This window comes from Chelonoidis abingdonii, chromosome 3 (assembly GCF_003597395.2).
Source record: "Chelonoidis abingdonii isolate Lonesome George chromosome 3, CheloAbing_2.0, whole genome shotgun sequence".
Taxonomy (NCBI): domain Eukaryota; kingdom Metazoa; phylum Chordata; order Testudines; family Testudinidae; genus Chelonoidis; species Chelonoidis abingdonii.
The window spans coordinates 85674442-85692317 of NC_133771.1; the positions used below are offsets into that span (position 1 = coordinate 85674442).

General features: G+C 45.4%; 1 protein-coding gene across 1 annotated transcript in view; it reads right to left on the reverse strand.

Annotated features, from left to right (window-relative positions):
- SEC63 (SEC63 protein translocation regulator) overlaps positions 1–17876 on the reverse strand; it is a 113821-nt gene that overhangs the window by 25509 nt on the left and 70436 nt on the right. Inside the window, exons 10-14 of the mRNA XM_032781676.2 lie at positions 17083–17215; positions 13940–14032; positions 10657–10811; positions 9869–10016; positions 8036–8118 (exon numbers count right to left, since the gene is read on the reverse strand). Coding sequence (XP_032637567.1) covers positions 8036–8118; positions 9869–10016; positions 10657–10811; positions 13940–14032; positions 17083–17215 — 612 coding nt within the window. The remainder of the gene's footprint in view (positions 1–8035; positions 8119–9868; positions 10017–10656; positions 10812–13939; positions 14033–17082; positions 17216–17876) is intronic.

The window sequence follows — 17876 nt, forward strand, 5'->3', positions numbered from 1 at the left end:
GCGCACCTTCAAAAGTTTGGCTTCAGTCCCACTGGTGGTTTGGTGGGACCAGAGTTGTTACCCCCTTGAGGGCCAGACTGGCGTCTACGAGAGGTCCAGCCTCTCCTCCTGGAGAAGTCCTGTCTCGGTCGAGGTGGGGGGTAGGGTCGCTGGGGTTGGGGTCGGAAGGACCGTCTCTGAGTCTGCGGCGTGTGCATTCCCAGCGAACGCATGATCACGCGATTGTCCTTCAGACTTTGGAGGCGAGGGTCTGTCTTCTGGGAGAACAGACCCTGACCGTCAAAGGGTAGGTCCTGTATTGTATACTGCAACTCCGGTGGTAGACCTGACCCTTGCAGCCACGATATGCGCCTCACAGCGACCCCAGAGGCAAGAGTTCTAGCGGCTGAGTCAGCGGTGTCCAGTGAGGCCTGGAGGGAGGTCCTTGCAACCTTTTTCCCTTCCTCCAGGAGAGCTGAGTACTCTTGGCGGGAGTCCTGTGGGACAAGCTCTACGAATTTGCCTACTGCCTCCCAGGTGTTAAAATTGTATCTACTCAGGAGGGCTTGCTGATTCGCCACCCTGAGCTGGAGGCCTCCCGTAGAGTAGATTTTCCTGCCCAACAAATCCATGCGCCTGGCCTCCCTCGATTTGGGCGCAGGAGCTTGTTGGCCATGGCACTCCCGTTCGTTGACGGATTGGACCACCAACGAGCAAGGAGAAGGGTGTACATAAAGGTATTCATAACCTTTCGACGGGACCATATATTTGTGCTCAACCCCTTTGGCTGTAGGTGATACTGATGCCGGGGTTTGCCAGATTGTATCTGCCCGAGCCTGTATGGAGCGGATAAAGGGGAGTGCCACCCTCGTTGGGGCCTTTGTCGAAAGAATGCTGACTGCTGGGTCATCCACTTTAGGAACCTCCTCCACGAGTAAGTTTATGTTGAGAGCCACGTGGCGGAGGAGGTCCTGGTGAGACCTAAGGTCGATTGGGGGCGGTCCAGAATTTGCCGTCCCCGGTACTGCCTCATTTGGGGAAGAGGAGGAAGAGACCCCAGGGACTAAAGGGTCTTGGAGAGACTCCTGGTCGTGCAGGATGTCCTGGGGCTGCTCTTGCTGTTCCAAGCCCTGGGCAGGGGATCGCTCGGTCCCCGCTGGAGGGGGTCTGCTCACCGTGGACTCCGGTGCCCGACGTTCGGAGGGGACGGAGTGCGGCGGCGGATGGTGGCCACCTTGGCTCTGGTGATAAGCCCACAGGGTCCAAAGGGCCACTGATGAGGAGCTTGCTGGTTGTCCAAGTCTCCGTATGATGCCGTCTCTGCATGAGAGGAGATCGACGGCTGACAAGATGGCCATGAAGGGGCGGAGACCGTGTGATGCAGGTCTCTGCAGCCACTGGAACCGTCCCTATGCGGTGACGAGGAGCGGCACCAGGAGTCCTGACGGTGCCGAGAGTGCGACCGGGACCTACGACCAGTGCGGTGCCGGGAGGTCGACCGGCGCCGAGAGTCGCCGTGCCGAGATCGGTTGCGGGAAGTACGGTGCCGCGAGTGGTGCCGAGATCTGGAGCGGTGCCGGTAATGCCTGGACGGCGACCGGGATCTCGAGCGGTACCGCGAGTACGACCGGTACCTTGATGGGGAATGGTACCGGGACTGCGAGAGACCGCTGGACCGGGATTGATGGCAAGACCGTGAGCTTCTGTGGGACCTGGACCGGGTCCTGGATCGGGACCTGGAACGACGAAGTCCCATGGTGCCAGGCGAACAAGGTCATAAAAGGGCCAGCTTGCCTATAGACTGGAGGACCCGCACCGGCGGTGCCGGGGGTCGAGGCAGCTCAGGCTCCGTTAGGGCGATCAGGTCTCGTGCTGCGGAGAACGCCTCCGGAGTGGAGGGCATGGTGAGCTCGACAGTGGCATATGCCGGGGAGCTGGTAGGCACCGGACTTGACGGCTCTTCCGAGGCCGGAATCAACGGTGCGGCGGACGTTGGTGCCGCGGCAGATGGTAGTGCCGGGCGGTCTGGTTTGGCTAAGCGCTCTGACTGCGGTGGGGATATAGCGGCCGCAGGAGGCTTGCGCTTCTTGCCCCAAGGTGAGAGCGAGCGGTGTCGGGCAGAAGCTGGTGCCGGAGAGTGGTGACACTGCGTCTTCGCGGAAGGTGTGCGTTGCGGTGCCGAGGAGGTGCTTGGTCCCGGTGCCGCAGACGGTGCCGAGGATGGGGGAGTTAGCGCTGCCTCCATCAATAACTGTTTCAGGCGAACATCTCGCTCTTTTTTAGTTCGGGGCTTGAACGCCTTACAAATCCGGCACTTGTCCGTTAGATGAGATTCGCCCAAGCACTTAAGGCAGGAGTCGTGCGGGTCTCCTGTGGGCATCGGCCTACAACAGGCCGCGCACGGTTTGAAGCCCGGTGATCTGGGCATGTGCCCGGTACCGGGGTAGGGGAAGAGCTAACTCCCAATCCTTTCTAACTAACTATCTACAAAAAACTACTAATAGAACGATAATTAACTACTAACTACTGTTAAAAGATCAACTATATACAGAATTCAAGAGAAAACGAGTGAATTGCTAGGGAGGTGGAGAAACAGTTAGACTGCGCTCCACAGTTCCAACGACCAACACGGGCGGTAAGAAGGAACTGAGGAGCGACGGGCCGGCAGGGGTATATATCCGGCGCCATAGCGGTGCCACTCCAGGGGGCGCCCTGCCAGCCCACCGAGCGTTGCTAGGGTAAAAGTCTCCGACGAACGTGCACGCAGCGCGCGCACACCTACTGGAATGGACATGAGCAAGCACTCGAAGAAGAAAACTTATGTTGCTATGGGGAGTGTTTTTTCACACCTCTGAGTGACATAAGTTTTGCTGACAAAAGTGGTAGCACAGACATGGCCTACGGCTATTTCTACACTACAATCTTCAGTTGACTTACGTTAGGTTGACTTACAGCCACTGCATTAATTACCCCAGTGGCTGATGTCCATACTATCCTCAGTCAGTGGTGTGTGGCCTCACCAGGAGCGTGGCCTAACCAGGAGCACTTCCATCAACTGAAGAGGGGCAGCGTGGGGGACTGAGAGCCAGGACTCTCAGCTTTGTGCAGCTCCCAGCCGGGAGCAAGGAGGTAGCCCCTCGGGGCTTCACGCCTCCGCGCTCCCAGCCAAGTGTTGAGGGGCAGTGGCACAGGGCTTCTCATCATCCACTGGGGGCTTCTTGCCTTCCTGCTCCCAGAGAGGAGGTGCAGTGGCAGGGGAAACTGCCCAGAGTTTCTTGCCTATGGCAGGGAGATCCACACTGGAATTCTGGTCAGCTACCGTGCTCCCAGCAGGGAGCTAGGACCCTGGAGGGCAGCATGGCTGCCAGTGGGGTGCCCAGGTGGCAGACCAAGCCAGAAGCCTGGATGGCAGCCCAACTTGGAGCAGAGGTCTGGCAGCAGCCAGGCTGTAGAGCTGGATTTCTTGTCAATTTCATGGCTCAGGAACCGTAAAATTGACAAGAACGACAGCCAACAGTGGATGTAAAGAACACAATGTCTACACAGACGCTGCCTTTCCTTAGCTACAGTGACATAAGTCCTATGCCTCTTGTCAAAGTGGTTTTATTATGTCAGCATCACTGGGGTGTTACATTGGTGGGAGGAGCATTTCAGTGTGTACACCTCCACTGTCTTGTCAACGAAAGCTGACTTATGTCGACAAAACTGTGTTGTGTAGACAAGGCCTCAGCCTCTTTGCTCATAACAATGTGGCAGTACTTCTCTATACTGACAGTATTCCCTCTTTGTAGTCTTCATACACTGAGGGTTGGTCTACACTGAAAATTTACACCAGCATAGCTACGTGTCTCAGGTGTATCAAAAATCCACACCCCTGAGAGATGCAGCTATGCTGACCTAACCCTTAGTGTAGACAGCGCTAGACTGCCTTTTGGGGAGGTGGATCAATTACAGCAGGGGTGGGGAACCTCCAGCCCAAGGGCCGGATCCGGCCTGCTGCCTAATTTAATCTGGCCCGCAGCATGTCTCTGCGCCACAGGCCGGAAGCTCTGAGCTTCAGCGCTGCCCTCTCTAGCCCCCCGCAGCTTGCAGGAAGAGAGGAGATCTGGGAAGCTTCACATGCTGCCTTGGCCCCCAGCACTGGCTCCCATTGGCCGGGAACAGCAGCCAATGGGAGCTGCAGGAGCAGCAACTGCAGGTGCAGGCAGTGCACACAGCCCTCTGGCCCCTCCACCTAGGGGCGAGACATGCCAGTTGCTTCTGGGAGCAGTGCGGAGCCAGGACAGGAAGGGAGTTTGCCTTAGCTCTGCTGCGACGCTGACCAGAAGCCGCCTCAGGTAAGTGTCACCCAACCAGAGCCTGCACCCCGAACTCCCTCCCACACCTAAACTCCTTCCCAGAGCCTGCACTCTTACCTGCACCCCAACACCCTGTCCCAGGTCGGAACCCCCACCCCCTTCACCCTAACTCCCTCCCAGACCCCACACCCCCACGTGCACCCCACCTCCTGCTCCAGCCTTGAGCCCCTCCTACACTCCAAACCCCTTTGCCCCAGCCCAGAGCCCCCTCCAGCACCCCAAACTCCTCATCCCCAGCCCCACCTCAGAGCCTGCAGCCCCAATAGGAGCCCTCACCCTCTCTCGCACCCTAAACTGCTGCCTCAGCTCATAGCTCGCTCCTGCACCCTGAATCCCTCATTTCTGGTCCCACCTTGAAACCTAGGGGAAGCCCTGAGCCTCTGCGTCCCCTGTGGGATTGTGTGTGGTCCGTGACTGATTTTTTTTGTACCCCAGATAGAAAAAAGCTTCCCCACCTCTGAACTACAATGGCAGGAGAACCTTCCCATTGCTGTGGTGAATGTCTACACTGAAGCATTATAGCAGCGCAGCTGCAGCTGTTGTGTCTTAAGTGCAGACACAGCTTAGGTGAATATTCTGCATTCAGCTGCGGTGAACTGCTTTTCCACCTTTGCTCATGTACAATACTTATAAGAACCATGGACAGAGAGATGGCTTTTCTCTACCCTTTACTGCCCACTTTCAATTGAACTTAGAGTTCCAGGATAGAAGAATTACAACAAGAAAACAGAAGTCTTATCTTTAGAAAAGGAAGTACAGAAGTGGTGAAAAAGTGTCCCTAAACCATGTTGTCACTTTACACCTGAACCTAAAACAGAAGGGACCCCACTGAAAGGGAAAGGACAGTTCAACTGCCAAACCTATTCTGTCAGTGACCAATTCGCTGAGACTGCCAACAAGAGTCTCTCATGCCACCTCACACACTTGGGAGACACTCTGGAAAACATCTGCAAAGCTCTCTTATAGTTTTCCTTCAAATCTCTCCTTAAAACTCTCCTTTGCTGTGATGCTTACAAAATTTTTGCCAACAGTAGGCAACTAGTGTGCAGAAACCACTGCCTATCATTCTGACCAATACCGTCTCGTTTGTTTTTCTTTTCTTTTTCCACTCCCTCATCTGCCTGTATACATCTGTTCTCTCATCTTACACTTAGATTGGAAGTTCTTTGGGCCTTCTGTTGTGTGTTTGTACAGTGCCAAACACAGAAGAATCCTCGTGTATATCATGAGGAAATAGTTTTACTTTGTGTAATAATGACCCATCCACTCCCAGTCTTTATTCAAGCCTAAATTTAATCGTGTCCATTTTGCAAATTAATTCCAATTCAGCTGTCTCTCGTTGGAGTCTGTTTTTGAAGTTTTTTTGTTGCAATGGAAGAGCTTGATTCAAGAATGGTGTTTTTAAAATCAACCACCACAAAATTATCTAGCCCCTAACTCATAGACTCATAGGTCAGAAGGGACCAATATGATCATCTAGTCTGACCTCCTGCACAAGGCAGGCCACAAATATCCACTACCGTCATACGAGGCATTTAGACAGACGCGGCCGATACCCTAGGACTGATATTTGGGAAAGATCTCGTCGAAATGTTGAGAGTTTTGTGAAGACCTCGAGAGCTACAGGAATCCACAAGGCGAAGGCGGAACCATGGCCCCACTGCGTGAGTATAGCAAAAAAACCTCTAGGGCCTCATTTTCGCCCTGGAGAAATATTCCTCTCTCAACGTGGTCTCGAATATGTGCAGCACTAAACCTTGTAGCATGTGGGCAGATGACTGCCGCACCAGTCACGTCAAGATAAGTAATCTTGCTGCTGGCAGTGTCGTTCGCGCATCGGCTTATGCGCGACATCCGCGCGACTAGGACCATGAACAGACTTATCTCCTGCAAGTGGTGTCCAAAAGCAGATTTGCCAAAGAAAGCTATCCCATCGATATACATTCGTCGGCCTCCATAGACTATTCTATATGCTAGTCTTAAAGCCCGATGAGAGTGGTTCTTGATGCCGCAGCGACTGTTCCCTCGAAGGTCTTGTGTCCAGATATGGGTTCAGCTCGCTATATGTGTTAAACCCGTCAATGTTGGTCAGCTATAAACTCTTCTAATTTATCCAGTTGTAGCCGTCAATTCGTCCTCGTGCCTACATTAGTACGAAACTTAAATACTTCCTTCCCTCCTATACGTTAATCCCCTGATATATTTATATGAGGCAAGCATATCCCCCCGAGCCTTCTTTGGCCAGGCAAACAAGCCAAGCTCTTTGAGTCCCCTTTCATAAGGGAATTTCTCATTCCTCGGATCACCTGGTAGCCCGTCTCTGAACCTGTTTCGTTTGAATTCATCTTCTAAACATGGGAACACCAGAACTGCACACATATATTCCAGGTGGGTCTCACCAGCGCGAATATACCGGCACTAACACCTCCTTCTCCTTGCTGGAAGATACCTCGCGGATGCATCCTAAAACCGCATTTGTTTTTAAACAGCCATATCACATTGGCGGTCATAGTCATTCCCGCTATCAACCAATACCCAAGGTCCTTCTCCCTCCGTTCTTCCAACTGATGCGTCCCAACATATATCTAAAATTCTTATTATTAATCCTAAGTGCATGCCTTGCACTTTCGCTATTATATTTCATCTATTACTATTACTACCCAGTGTACAGGTGGTCTCAGACTTCCTGAATAGTATCCGGTCCTTCTCCGTGTTAGCAATACCCCAGCTTCGGTCATCGCAAACTTTATTAACAATTCCGCTCTTGTGCCAAGGTAGTAAGAAATGTTAATAAGATTGGTCCCATAAACCGTCTTGAGGGACATCCGCTAGTACCACTCCAGCCCTGACAGTTCACCCTTCAGTACGACCGCTGGACCCTTTAACCAGTTCCCTTAATCCACCTTACAACTTTCACATTCTCATTACCCATCTTTCCAATTTAACTAACAGTTCCCTCATGCGGAACCGTGTCAAACGCTTACTGAAATCGAGGTAAATTAGACTACGCATTTGTTCTTTGTCTAAAGTAATCCGTCACATCTCTCAACAGAAGGAGATCAGGTGGTTTTGGCAACGATCTTACCTTAGTAAATCTGTGCACTCGCCGTCAATTACATTGACCTCATATCCTTAACTACTTTCTCCTAAAATTTTTTCCAAACCTACAACACGACAGACGTCAAGCTAACAAGGCCTATAATACCGATCACTTTTATTCCGTTTCTTAAAAATGAGGAACTACGTTAGCAAATTCGCAGTCGTCACGCACACCGCCAGTTTACCGATATGCTTAAAAATTCTCGCTAACGGGCTCGCAATTCACCAGACGCCATGTTCCTTTAATATCCTCAGGTGTGAGGATTGTCCGCACGGATTTAGCTAGGACAGGTTATCATTGATGGTGTCCCATTAGAGATTCTGTTTCAAGTTTGGCCTCTACCTCACATGCGGTAATATCCACCCCATATCCACATTCCGCGTTTGTCATCCCTTTCACCTAGTAACTCCTCACTAGTCTTCATTAAAAATAGACGAGGCAAAGTACTTATTTAGATATTGGGCCATGCCTAGGTTATCCTTAACCTCCGCTCCATCCTCAGTGTATAGCGGCCCCACTTCTTCTTTCTTTGTTTTCTTCTAGGTTATCATGATGCATTTGCAATTAATCCAAAGTTGTAAATACTTTGACTACTTACTGCCATTGTTTGCCTTGTTAATGTGACCAAAACAGTGACTAGCGATCCCACTGTAATATTGTTGCTGTCTTCATCATCCAAAACTAAGGTAAAAGAAAAATGATACTTCCATTTAACCTTTGTTTCTTGATCAGTTTCATATTTATTTTTTAAATTAAGCATTACATACAGATAAAAGTATGAGCGTAATCACAAATCTTCCAGAGAATATTTAACAGAAAATAATCTGAAAATATTTGCAAGAATGAAGACTTTCATCTGCATCTTTAAACAGTCTCTATTACCTAGAATACATTAACAGAACGAGGAGCAATAATTGCATAAAGCTACATGAAGTAAACATTGAGGTTGTGATTTAACTTGTAGGAAAGTTAGGATATTCAAAGGTAGTTATGACTCCCACAGCATCCATAACTATGTAGCATTGTATATTAAAACATAAAACTTTCATATTATAAAATACCACATATGAGCAAGGGGATTAAGTCACAGTTGTTCTGGGAACCATAACTATGATTTTCCTGATCTTGGAATGATTAATATCTCAATTTCAAAGGTGCATGCACTTAATTCCTTTTCAAAAAGAGGGAGAAAAAATAAAGGAACAGCAATGAATAGTTTAACTATAATATTGATCAGAAGACCTGTAGTATGGTCAGCGGTCTCACGGGTTCATATCTTAGAATGCAGTAGTGTTGAATGTTCAGTCTACTGACTGAAAACTACTACATTTTTATTCTGGTATGAAAAATAAAAGCATTCCTCAAATAGTTTTCCACACATCCATTACCTATAATTAGAAGTAAAAACAGTCAATCTGGGGAGGAGCAAAAAGTTAAATCCTCCATGGCAAAACTTCTTAAATATGTGTATTTGTCAAATGCAAAAATGTGCGTGGGGAGGCACAGCTTGCCAGAACATGAGGAGGTACAAGTTTTTCAAGGACTCTCTGACAATTATGAACACAATTAATAACAGCACTCTTGTGCTCACTAACCATTGGTAAAGGTAAGATACTGATTTGAAAGTGCATGGTATATTGTTTTTACTTATTTTTACATTTTGAAACTTAAGTTCACCAGGTACACATGCCTTACTGAGGACTATGTATATACCAAATCCAACATTAGGCTAGCTGAACAAAACGTGTCAGATTTTGGAAAACATAAATTTTGAAAGACTATTCTATGCAAATATTTCAGACCTTTATCTCAACTTCCCTGTGAGGAAGGCAACCAATGAACAGTTCACCTTCCACTAAAAGGCAGTGTAAAGGCAATTGTTTAACAGCACAATAACTTCAGAGAAGAAGCGAAGGAAAGTAACAAATGCAATTGAAACTGTTGTGAATTTTAGCCAAGTACTATGCGGTTATCCCAAGCAGAATACCCTCATCACACAAGGTTAACACACCTTCCCTCTCACAAAAATACCCTCAACTCTTTAATGACCTGGATCTCAATTTAATGTCTTAAATAAAAAATTTATAGTTTGATATTTGGGTTAAGCACAAGCATGAAATCCTTGGCCATCTCACCCATTATTATACACTGCTCTCTCATTGCTAAATCAAACAATTAAATGCTACGTCAGTCCCTCTAGAGGAAACTGCTGATGGCCTGGAAATACGCAAGATGCTTTAATATACTTCATTTTCCTCAAACTATAAATCTGAAGTGCAAAAGCTGTCATTCAGGAAAGTCTGCCATTTTCCAGGTTACAAAAATAATGTAAGGAATTGGTGTTTTAGAGTCCTCACTGCTTACTGACAGCAGACTATCAAATTGTCAAGAGGGATGACATATACAGCAATGAAACAACCTCCCATCTTACCTTGTGGCTTTATATCTATGGTGATATGTGGAAAACTACCTAATACAGCCATAACTTCATCATATTTTTCATCTTCAAGAAAGTGCAGTAAGTTGCGGCGATCAGCGCCTTTCAAACTCACCATGTCCTGGATACTTTTGATTTTGAACTTGGTTAAAAAAAGAAAAAAGAAAAATACTAGAAAAGAACATTGCACAAAACTAAACTCCAGTTAATGTAATCATTTGTGTATTACAGCAGTGCTGACACAAGCAAACTGTTTAATTCATTCCCACTAAAAGGATTACAAACCTTGAAATAAAGTACAAATTAAATTTCTGTTTCATTAATTGTTACATTTTCTTATTCTGATACTCCTCCATAATCATATCTAAAATGTACTGTCTTCAGAAGTAGGTTCAGGAACTATGCAATTAACTCAGAGGTTTGATATTTCAGTTATACTCTCTCAAAAAACTGTTGATTATATTTTATTGGAGGCCACAGTTTGACCTTACTAAAGTAAGAAAGATGTTCTGTTTTGTCCAGTATATCCCATGCTTAACCATACCACAGATCATAACCTCTGTTAACCTGTGGTGAATAGTCACTCTCCTTTTTATTTCTAAGCCAAACAGTGATACAGTTTAACGAACATAAAGCACAAGGACTCATGACATATTGCATTCCTGAACAAATGCTTTTTATTCTGTCAACTATTAATAAGTTTGCTTAGTGAGAGATAGAGGCAGATTAAAAGGAGATAATGGAAAGATAAAAATGACTGAGTATTATCTGTAGTTTTATACCTTTTTATGATTGGAAACTCGCCTAAGATTGTCCTCTTCAATGTGAGGGAGCTGCAGAAGGGGAGACTTGAACTGCTGAAGCCCTTGGACAGCCATCTGGGAAAGCTTCATACAGTTTTCCAAAGATCCCAATGATGGAGCACGAAACTCCCTTTCTTGGGGAGAATGAATTTTACAAGATCATTTTTTACATATTTTTCAGTACACTTTGGACATGTATAACACTACATGTTAAATTAAAATATATCGATCAGCCTAGCAACTTAAAGTTCATAAAGAAAGATGTACCTTACAGTATAAAGAAAGTGTCATTTGCATTGTAAAGCTTATAGTTACCATTTGAGCCTAGCATTGATGGCCATCTTCCTATAAAATTGATTACAGTATAGTGCCTGTTAATTTTCTTTCTTCAGGTTGTGCCAAACTAGTCAAAGGGCTGTGAGAGGATGATTTCTTTCCTAACCATTATAGGTTGGTCAAGACATCAAGGAGAGAGGTGGGGTAGCCTGCCTATTGATTACAGACAAACAGCTTTCAGTTCTAATTTTTAATAAAAAAGGATTAAGCACCAGGATTACAAATTCTTGTGATACCAGAAACTAACTAGTTTGCTTTAGAATATTTTTGCATAATTCCTCCAGAGAGATGGCAGCATTTTCAAAATAATTAACTGAAAGATTAATTTGGGGAGGTTACTGGTATTCTTTTAAAAACAAACTGGAAAAATATGCTTATAAATGTCCCACATATACTCTATATACACACCTTGTAAATGTTAATAAGGGCCCTAACCATAGTTGGGTGGAAGTGCACAAAAGAACTGGTTATGCTTTACCAGTGTTTAAGCCACAAGTAAAAAAGGAAAATTCTTGCAGTGTTACAAATACTTATGATTCTTCTCTTGCAGAGTATTTTTAAAACTTATATTTGAAGGAGGACAGGGCACTTATAACTGAAATGCTGACTAGATCTTAAGAGTCACCGAAGGGGTAAGATCAGATATTGAGGATGCATCTCAATGCACTTGTTATTTTCCAGAGACCTGTAACTCCACTGTTGAATGGCAATGCCACAATGCATTAGGGATATGGGGTCATCAGGTATTAATCAATCACAAGATAGTGTGGGGGAGGGTTCTAACACAGAAAGGGGGTATTCACTGTTTTAGGTACACCTACATTGGAGCCAGGTATGATTCCCAGCTCACATATATGTATCTGTGCTAGCTCTGCTTAAGCTAGCACACTAAAAATAGTAGTGCAGCCAGGGTGGCATGGATGGTGGCTCAAGTATGTTGCCCAAATACTGTTGTAGGAGTAGCAGTGATCTGTATGCTCCGCATAACCAGCATGTTCAAAAAGTCTGTTACACCTCCCCCTTTGAATACCTGTGAAGTGGCTTTCCCCCTCCCCCTCCTTCCTGGAATGCTTGTGGAATGAATGAGCTGCCTGAACAGCTGGAAGATCAAAAGAGCTCCCAGGGAGACAAAGTGTCTGGGACTCTAAGCAGCGCTCACACACCCAATGCATGGACACTGTCTGAAGTGACCAATCACTGACCAACCAGACACGGTCAAGTCACCTCTAGTCACAGGCCATGCAGAGCAGGTCCTTAAAAGGGAAAAGGGCCATGTGCTCAGTAGTGCACTGACAAGCTTGTACCTCTCGTAAAGGCCCTTTGCCTGGACCTTCTGGTCAGCGGTTTGCCGCGCTGCATTTCTTCGTGCCTTGGGAAGACTTACCTTCATTGCACCATTGCTACGTTGTGGGACACTTACCTTGAAGGATCCTGACATCTCCAATGCCAGGCCTGTCCTGGGAGCACGAGTATGCGAGTGCTAGTGTGAACCCCCTCCCCCTTCTTTTGAGCTTAACTGTCAGTATAATAAATGTGCTGCTTTCTGATGGGTCAACTCTGATGGGTCATTAACCCTCCCTAAGCTTACCAGCTGGCCCAATTTCGGGTAACAGATACAACCTACCCGGACCCCACTGGTATGTACTAAGGGCGGCTAGCCTGGGCCACCACTAACCATTGCCTGTACAGTAACTCCCCACTTAACGTCCTCTCGCTTAACGTTGTTTTGATGTTATGTCCCTGCTCCATTACAGAACATGCTCGTTTAAAGTTGTGCAATGCTCCGCTATAACATTGTTTGGCTGCCTGCTTTGTCCATGGCTGGCAGCTCCCTCATCAGCTCCCCTATGCCCTACCCCCAGCATCTCCCACCCGCCAGCCGACCCCATGGATCAGCACCTTCCCCCTGCTCTGCCCGCCTCCTGCCTGCGGCAATCAGCTGGCTTGCAGCATTCAAGGGGCAGGGGAGGGAGGTCGGAGGCTACGCACCATGTCCTCGCTCCTCCTTCCAGCCTCCTGAACACCACAAGACAGCTGATTGCCCCAGGCAGGAGGCGGGGGGAGCAGGGGGAAGGTGCTGATCCGCGGGGTCTGCCAGCAGGTGGAAGGTGTGGGGAGGGAGAGGGGAGGCGTAGGGGACCTGATGGGGGCTGCCAGCCTGTTTAATATCTATATTAAATTGCTTGTTTAAAATTATTTAAAATGTATATAATGCCTTTTGTCTGGCAAAAAAAATTTCCCTGGAACCTAACTCCCCTATTTACATTAATTCTTATGGGGTAATTGGATTTGCTTAAAGTTGCATTTTTCAGGAACATAACTACAAGGTTAAGTGAGGAATTACTGTATTACCACACGCTAGCTCAATATGAGCTAATGTGATTATGTCTGCTTCCGAGCTCCAAGTATAGACATACCCTTACAGTGCAAATGGGGAGCACGGGCTGCGTAACTATTCAGAAAGATCTTTTCCATTGAGAACATAAGGCAGTGGTGAGCAACCTGCAGCTCACCAGGGTAATCTTCTGACGGGCCACAAGATTGTTTGTTTACTTTGACCGCCCGCAGGCACGGCTACCCGCAGCTCCTAGAGGCTGTGGTTCGCTGTTCCCAGCCAACGGAAGCTGCAGGAACATGCTGGCCGCCACTTCCTGCGGCTCCCACTGGCTGGGAACAACGAACCATGGCCACTGGCAGTGTGGGTGGCCATGCCTGCGGATGGTCATTGTAAACAAATGGTCTTGCGGACCATCAGCAGATTACCCTGATGGGCCATAGGTTGCCCACCACTGACATAAAGGGATGAGAAATATCTAAACATATAATAGCAATGTTTTCCCATAAGCTCAGCAACTCTTTAAAGGCAGGTCCAATAAAAAGTGAGATTTTCTAGTTTAAATACAATATAGTAAGATTTCTTCCTTACCTTCACGGCTACGCGCCATTATTATTAACTGGCAGATTACGTTAATCATTTCTTGAAGTAAAGCAGGACACTTTTTCAGGATAAATTGCTGATCTGCAAGATGAATGATTTGATAAAACACTCAAATTCTCTGCTTACTCACTATTTTCTCTAACTATGTGCATCCCACCTCTGTCCACTGTTATTTATAAAATCACCTACTCAGTCCCATCCCCTATTTCTTTTTCTTCTCTCCATGCAATTGTCTAACATACGTGTATTTTAAACCACAATGGGTCTGAATCTGCCAGATGCTGGTCACACTCAACTCCCACCGCCTTCCAACAATTCAGAAGTATTTATATAAGAAGTATCACAAAGGCTACACATTTCAATAAAAGTCAGACAATAACATTTAGAATGTCATTTTAAAAGAACTTTTAAAAAAAATATTACTCTTAAAGGTTACCTCCTAAGGAAAAAAATAGGCTTATGCTCTTTTTGACTCTTCCACATCAAGGCCTGAAAGGTTTTTAATCAAAGTTTTTTCTACTTGTATTTTACAACAGAAATTAAATCTTCATCATCATGTTGGAAGACACTACAGAGAACTAGAGAAATTATGACATCACAAGAATCAGTAGACTGAAAATGGAGAAACTGAGTAGGAAAGGGATTTTTAGCCAGACTATTTAAATAAGATGTTTAGTTACACATATAGTAATTGTTCTTCAGTATGTGTTACACATATATACATTCCACAACAGATTCCCCCAGTGGAGCCAGAATCAACAGTGTCACCTCAGACAGCAACAGTGCTTACAACCAGACCTTGCCTCTGCACCGAAGGACTTTTTCAGACCTTTTTTGTGAGAAGAAGAGTGAGACTCTGAAAGTCCATCAGGCTCTGAACCAGGAGGGTTTTGAGTGCTTCAAGGAGGCTGCAGAAGAAGATGAATGACATTTCTCACTCGATTTTGGATCTCAGGCTGAGGCAGCTGCGTGGCACTCTTTTTGGATCAACTCTCCAGCCTCTGACCATCAGATTCAGGCAGTGAAGAGGCACATGTTGCCTTATTGAGAAGAGGTACTTTAAAGGCAGAAATCCCTTTGTTCTTGTTGGGAAATGGGGAGAAATGGGGCATTTGTCCCTCACATGTTCCCCACCTAATCAGATTAGGCAACTTTTTCAATGCGTCACTAACAAGGATCACAGCCATGCACATGGTTTGCAACCTGGGGATTGCCACACATTAAATCTCAATTAACTACTTTACTAACTACACTAAACTTAAGCTACAATGATGTTCGACATAACTATTTATTTTGAAGACTGGTTAACCAAAGCTCAAGAGCAACAGAGCTCCAACTCTCACTACAGTCAATAAGAAATTTAGAGGGAGATGGTGACCATGCCCCTTTATTCCCTCAGCTTGGCACACAAGAATAGTGGGGGCCAGCCCACCTGATGGTACAGCTAACAGAAGTCTGACGCGAATGCACCGAGGGCACAAAGACCTACAGTGGAACATAGGTGTGTGAAATCACTTGAAGGAGAACTGTTCACTTTTGTTAAACACATCTAATTCCAATGGTTCACAGATACTTGTTTGAAAGGATGCATTTGTTCAAGTTTAAAACACCCACATTCCTTAAGCTATAATGCATGAAACTTGCAATATACATCTGAGACCAGCCAAGAAGTCCTCTGTTGAACACAGGGGAGATCAGAATTACATTTCTGATATTTCTAAGGTTAAAAAAACAAGCAGAAGAAAAAATGTCTATAAAGTATATGCTGTAAATCCAGAGGAGACCATTGTGTTAATCTCTTCTGACCTCCAAAGACAGCTTTTAGGCTTCCTGCATACATGAAGCAACACAAAAAGGGCATTTTTTAAAAATGTGATATATGACCTTCTAATACAGCTACCATTTTAGAATTCTGATCTTTTCTTCCTCCGTCTCTCCCCACCTTCATACACCCTCTCAAAAAAACCACCAAATCCAAGAAAATTTAAAATTTTGGGGAAGCAGTTATACCACCATGTTGGATTTATTCCAACATGGTGGTATAATTCTACCTACTACTCATTTTAAGGAGCTTCAAATTTTATTCTTTTTCAAAAGAATATTTTCATTTTGATTGAAATAAACACCAGTGATCCACATTTTAAACATGGGTATGAGCATTCCATGCTTAGCTGGAGGAAAAAAAATGAGAGCCACAAGTGCAGTCAGTTTAAGATATGTTTATTTTGAAACAGTTTCACATAGCATATAGATTAGCGTGTGTGACACATACTGCCATCTCATACAATACCTTTTGGGGACCATATTGTATTAAGTTTATGTATTTCTGTGGGCAGATATTGTATGCAACTCTGGGTAGGGAGGGTTGCCATAGCTCCACCAAGAACTAAAAACAGTGAAGGGTGATTACAGTAGAACACTTAGGTTGTAAATATCTCCAGTGAGATACCATCCTCTGGGGAGCCTCGCATAAACTGGCTCAAACTGAGTTTTCCGGAGACCAAAAAACAAAGAGGATATTTGATATAAAAAGGCTGTGTTTAAACTGACTCAGGGCTTTCTTTCTGATCCAGTAAATGGACAGACCCTTCCTGGCCAAGGGCCTCTACCCTGGTGGAAGGGTTGGAGAGACTTCGGCCTACTACGGCCAAAATGGGCGACCTCTGGTAAACTTTTAGCATGTATACAGGAACTTTTAGTGTTTTTAATGTGTTTTCTCTATAATGCTTTTTTACCTTAAGAATAAAGGTGCTTGCTTAGAAAAAGCTGTGTGGTAATGTGTAACTGCTAGCAATATGATATTCGTAGCCCTCAAAGAGAAAGCAAAGCATGAGCAGACTGGCTTGCTGGAGATATCACAGTGCAAGGCAGGTGGCTGTGCAGCTCCCAGTCAGAAAGGAGAAAGATTCAGCTCTCCACCTGAAGAGAGGTGACAGCTGGAAAGCCTAAAAAATTAAGTAGATGCCTCAAGAGGGACGAAGAAGGGGGTGGGGGTCAAAGCTGCAGTTAACCCTGAAACTGACAATGTTCAAAAAGTGTCTAATTGGACCAAAACAAGCAAATTTACAAACAATGCAACATGTTATGCCTTTATTCCTAAAGAGTCTTTTAAAGAGGAGAATCATAATTACCTTCTTCAAGTGTCTCAGGAATTTTCATCCTGGCAAGATGAGCCAGTAAGAGAACTCTGGCTTTCAAGCTGTAAGGGCAGGTAAGCGGAGGCTCATTCTTCTTTAAATTAATGCTTCCAAGCTCTCTGATTAGCTAAAGGAAACAGAATAATTACACATACAAATGGCTATGTTAGAACCAAAATGATAAACAGCACAAGAAAAACAGTTTGTATCGATATACAGACCTTATATACAAATTTAAGCTTCATATTTCAAATAGGTTTCATCTTGACAAATTTTTAAGTAAGTTCTCTGTCAAGATGAAGATTGCAGAAGAACAGATGTTTGATTTATAGCCCTGTTCCAAAACAGAACTATACCTTAAATGCCTCGTTTTCAAGAACGAGAATATTTGTTTTTAGATTAGCCAAGAAGAAACTGGGACGATGAAACTGAAAACAAGCTTGAATTTATTTTTAATTTTGTTGACTAACGTTGAGTGATAGGCTTTGTTACTAGGGTTTATTCCAATCAGCTACTTTTATAAGGTTTTTATATTAAACTTTCTGTAAACTGGTGACATAATTTCATCTTAATACCTGTCACCCAGATAAAACCATGCCAGCTTCCTCAAATAAATTATAATTCCCCTCTCACCCCTATGGGTGGTATGTGTCTTCCTCAACCTCGGGTCCTCTACCAGAGGCCTGGGCGTTTGAGGGTTCTGCGCAGTATCTTAGCTGTTCCTAGCACTGCACTCTTCTGGACAGAGAGCTCTGATGTTGTTCCTGGGATCTGTTGGAGCCACTCAC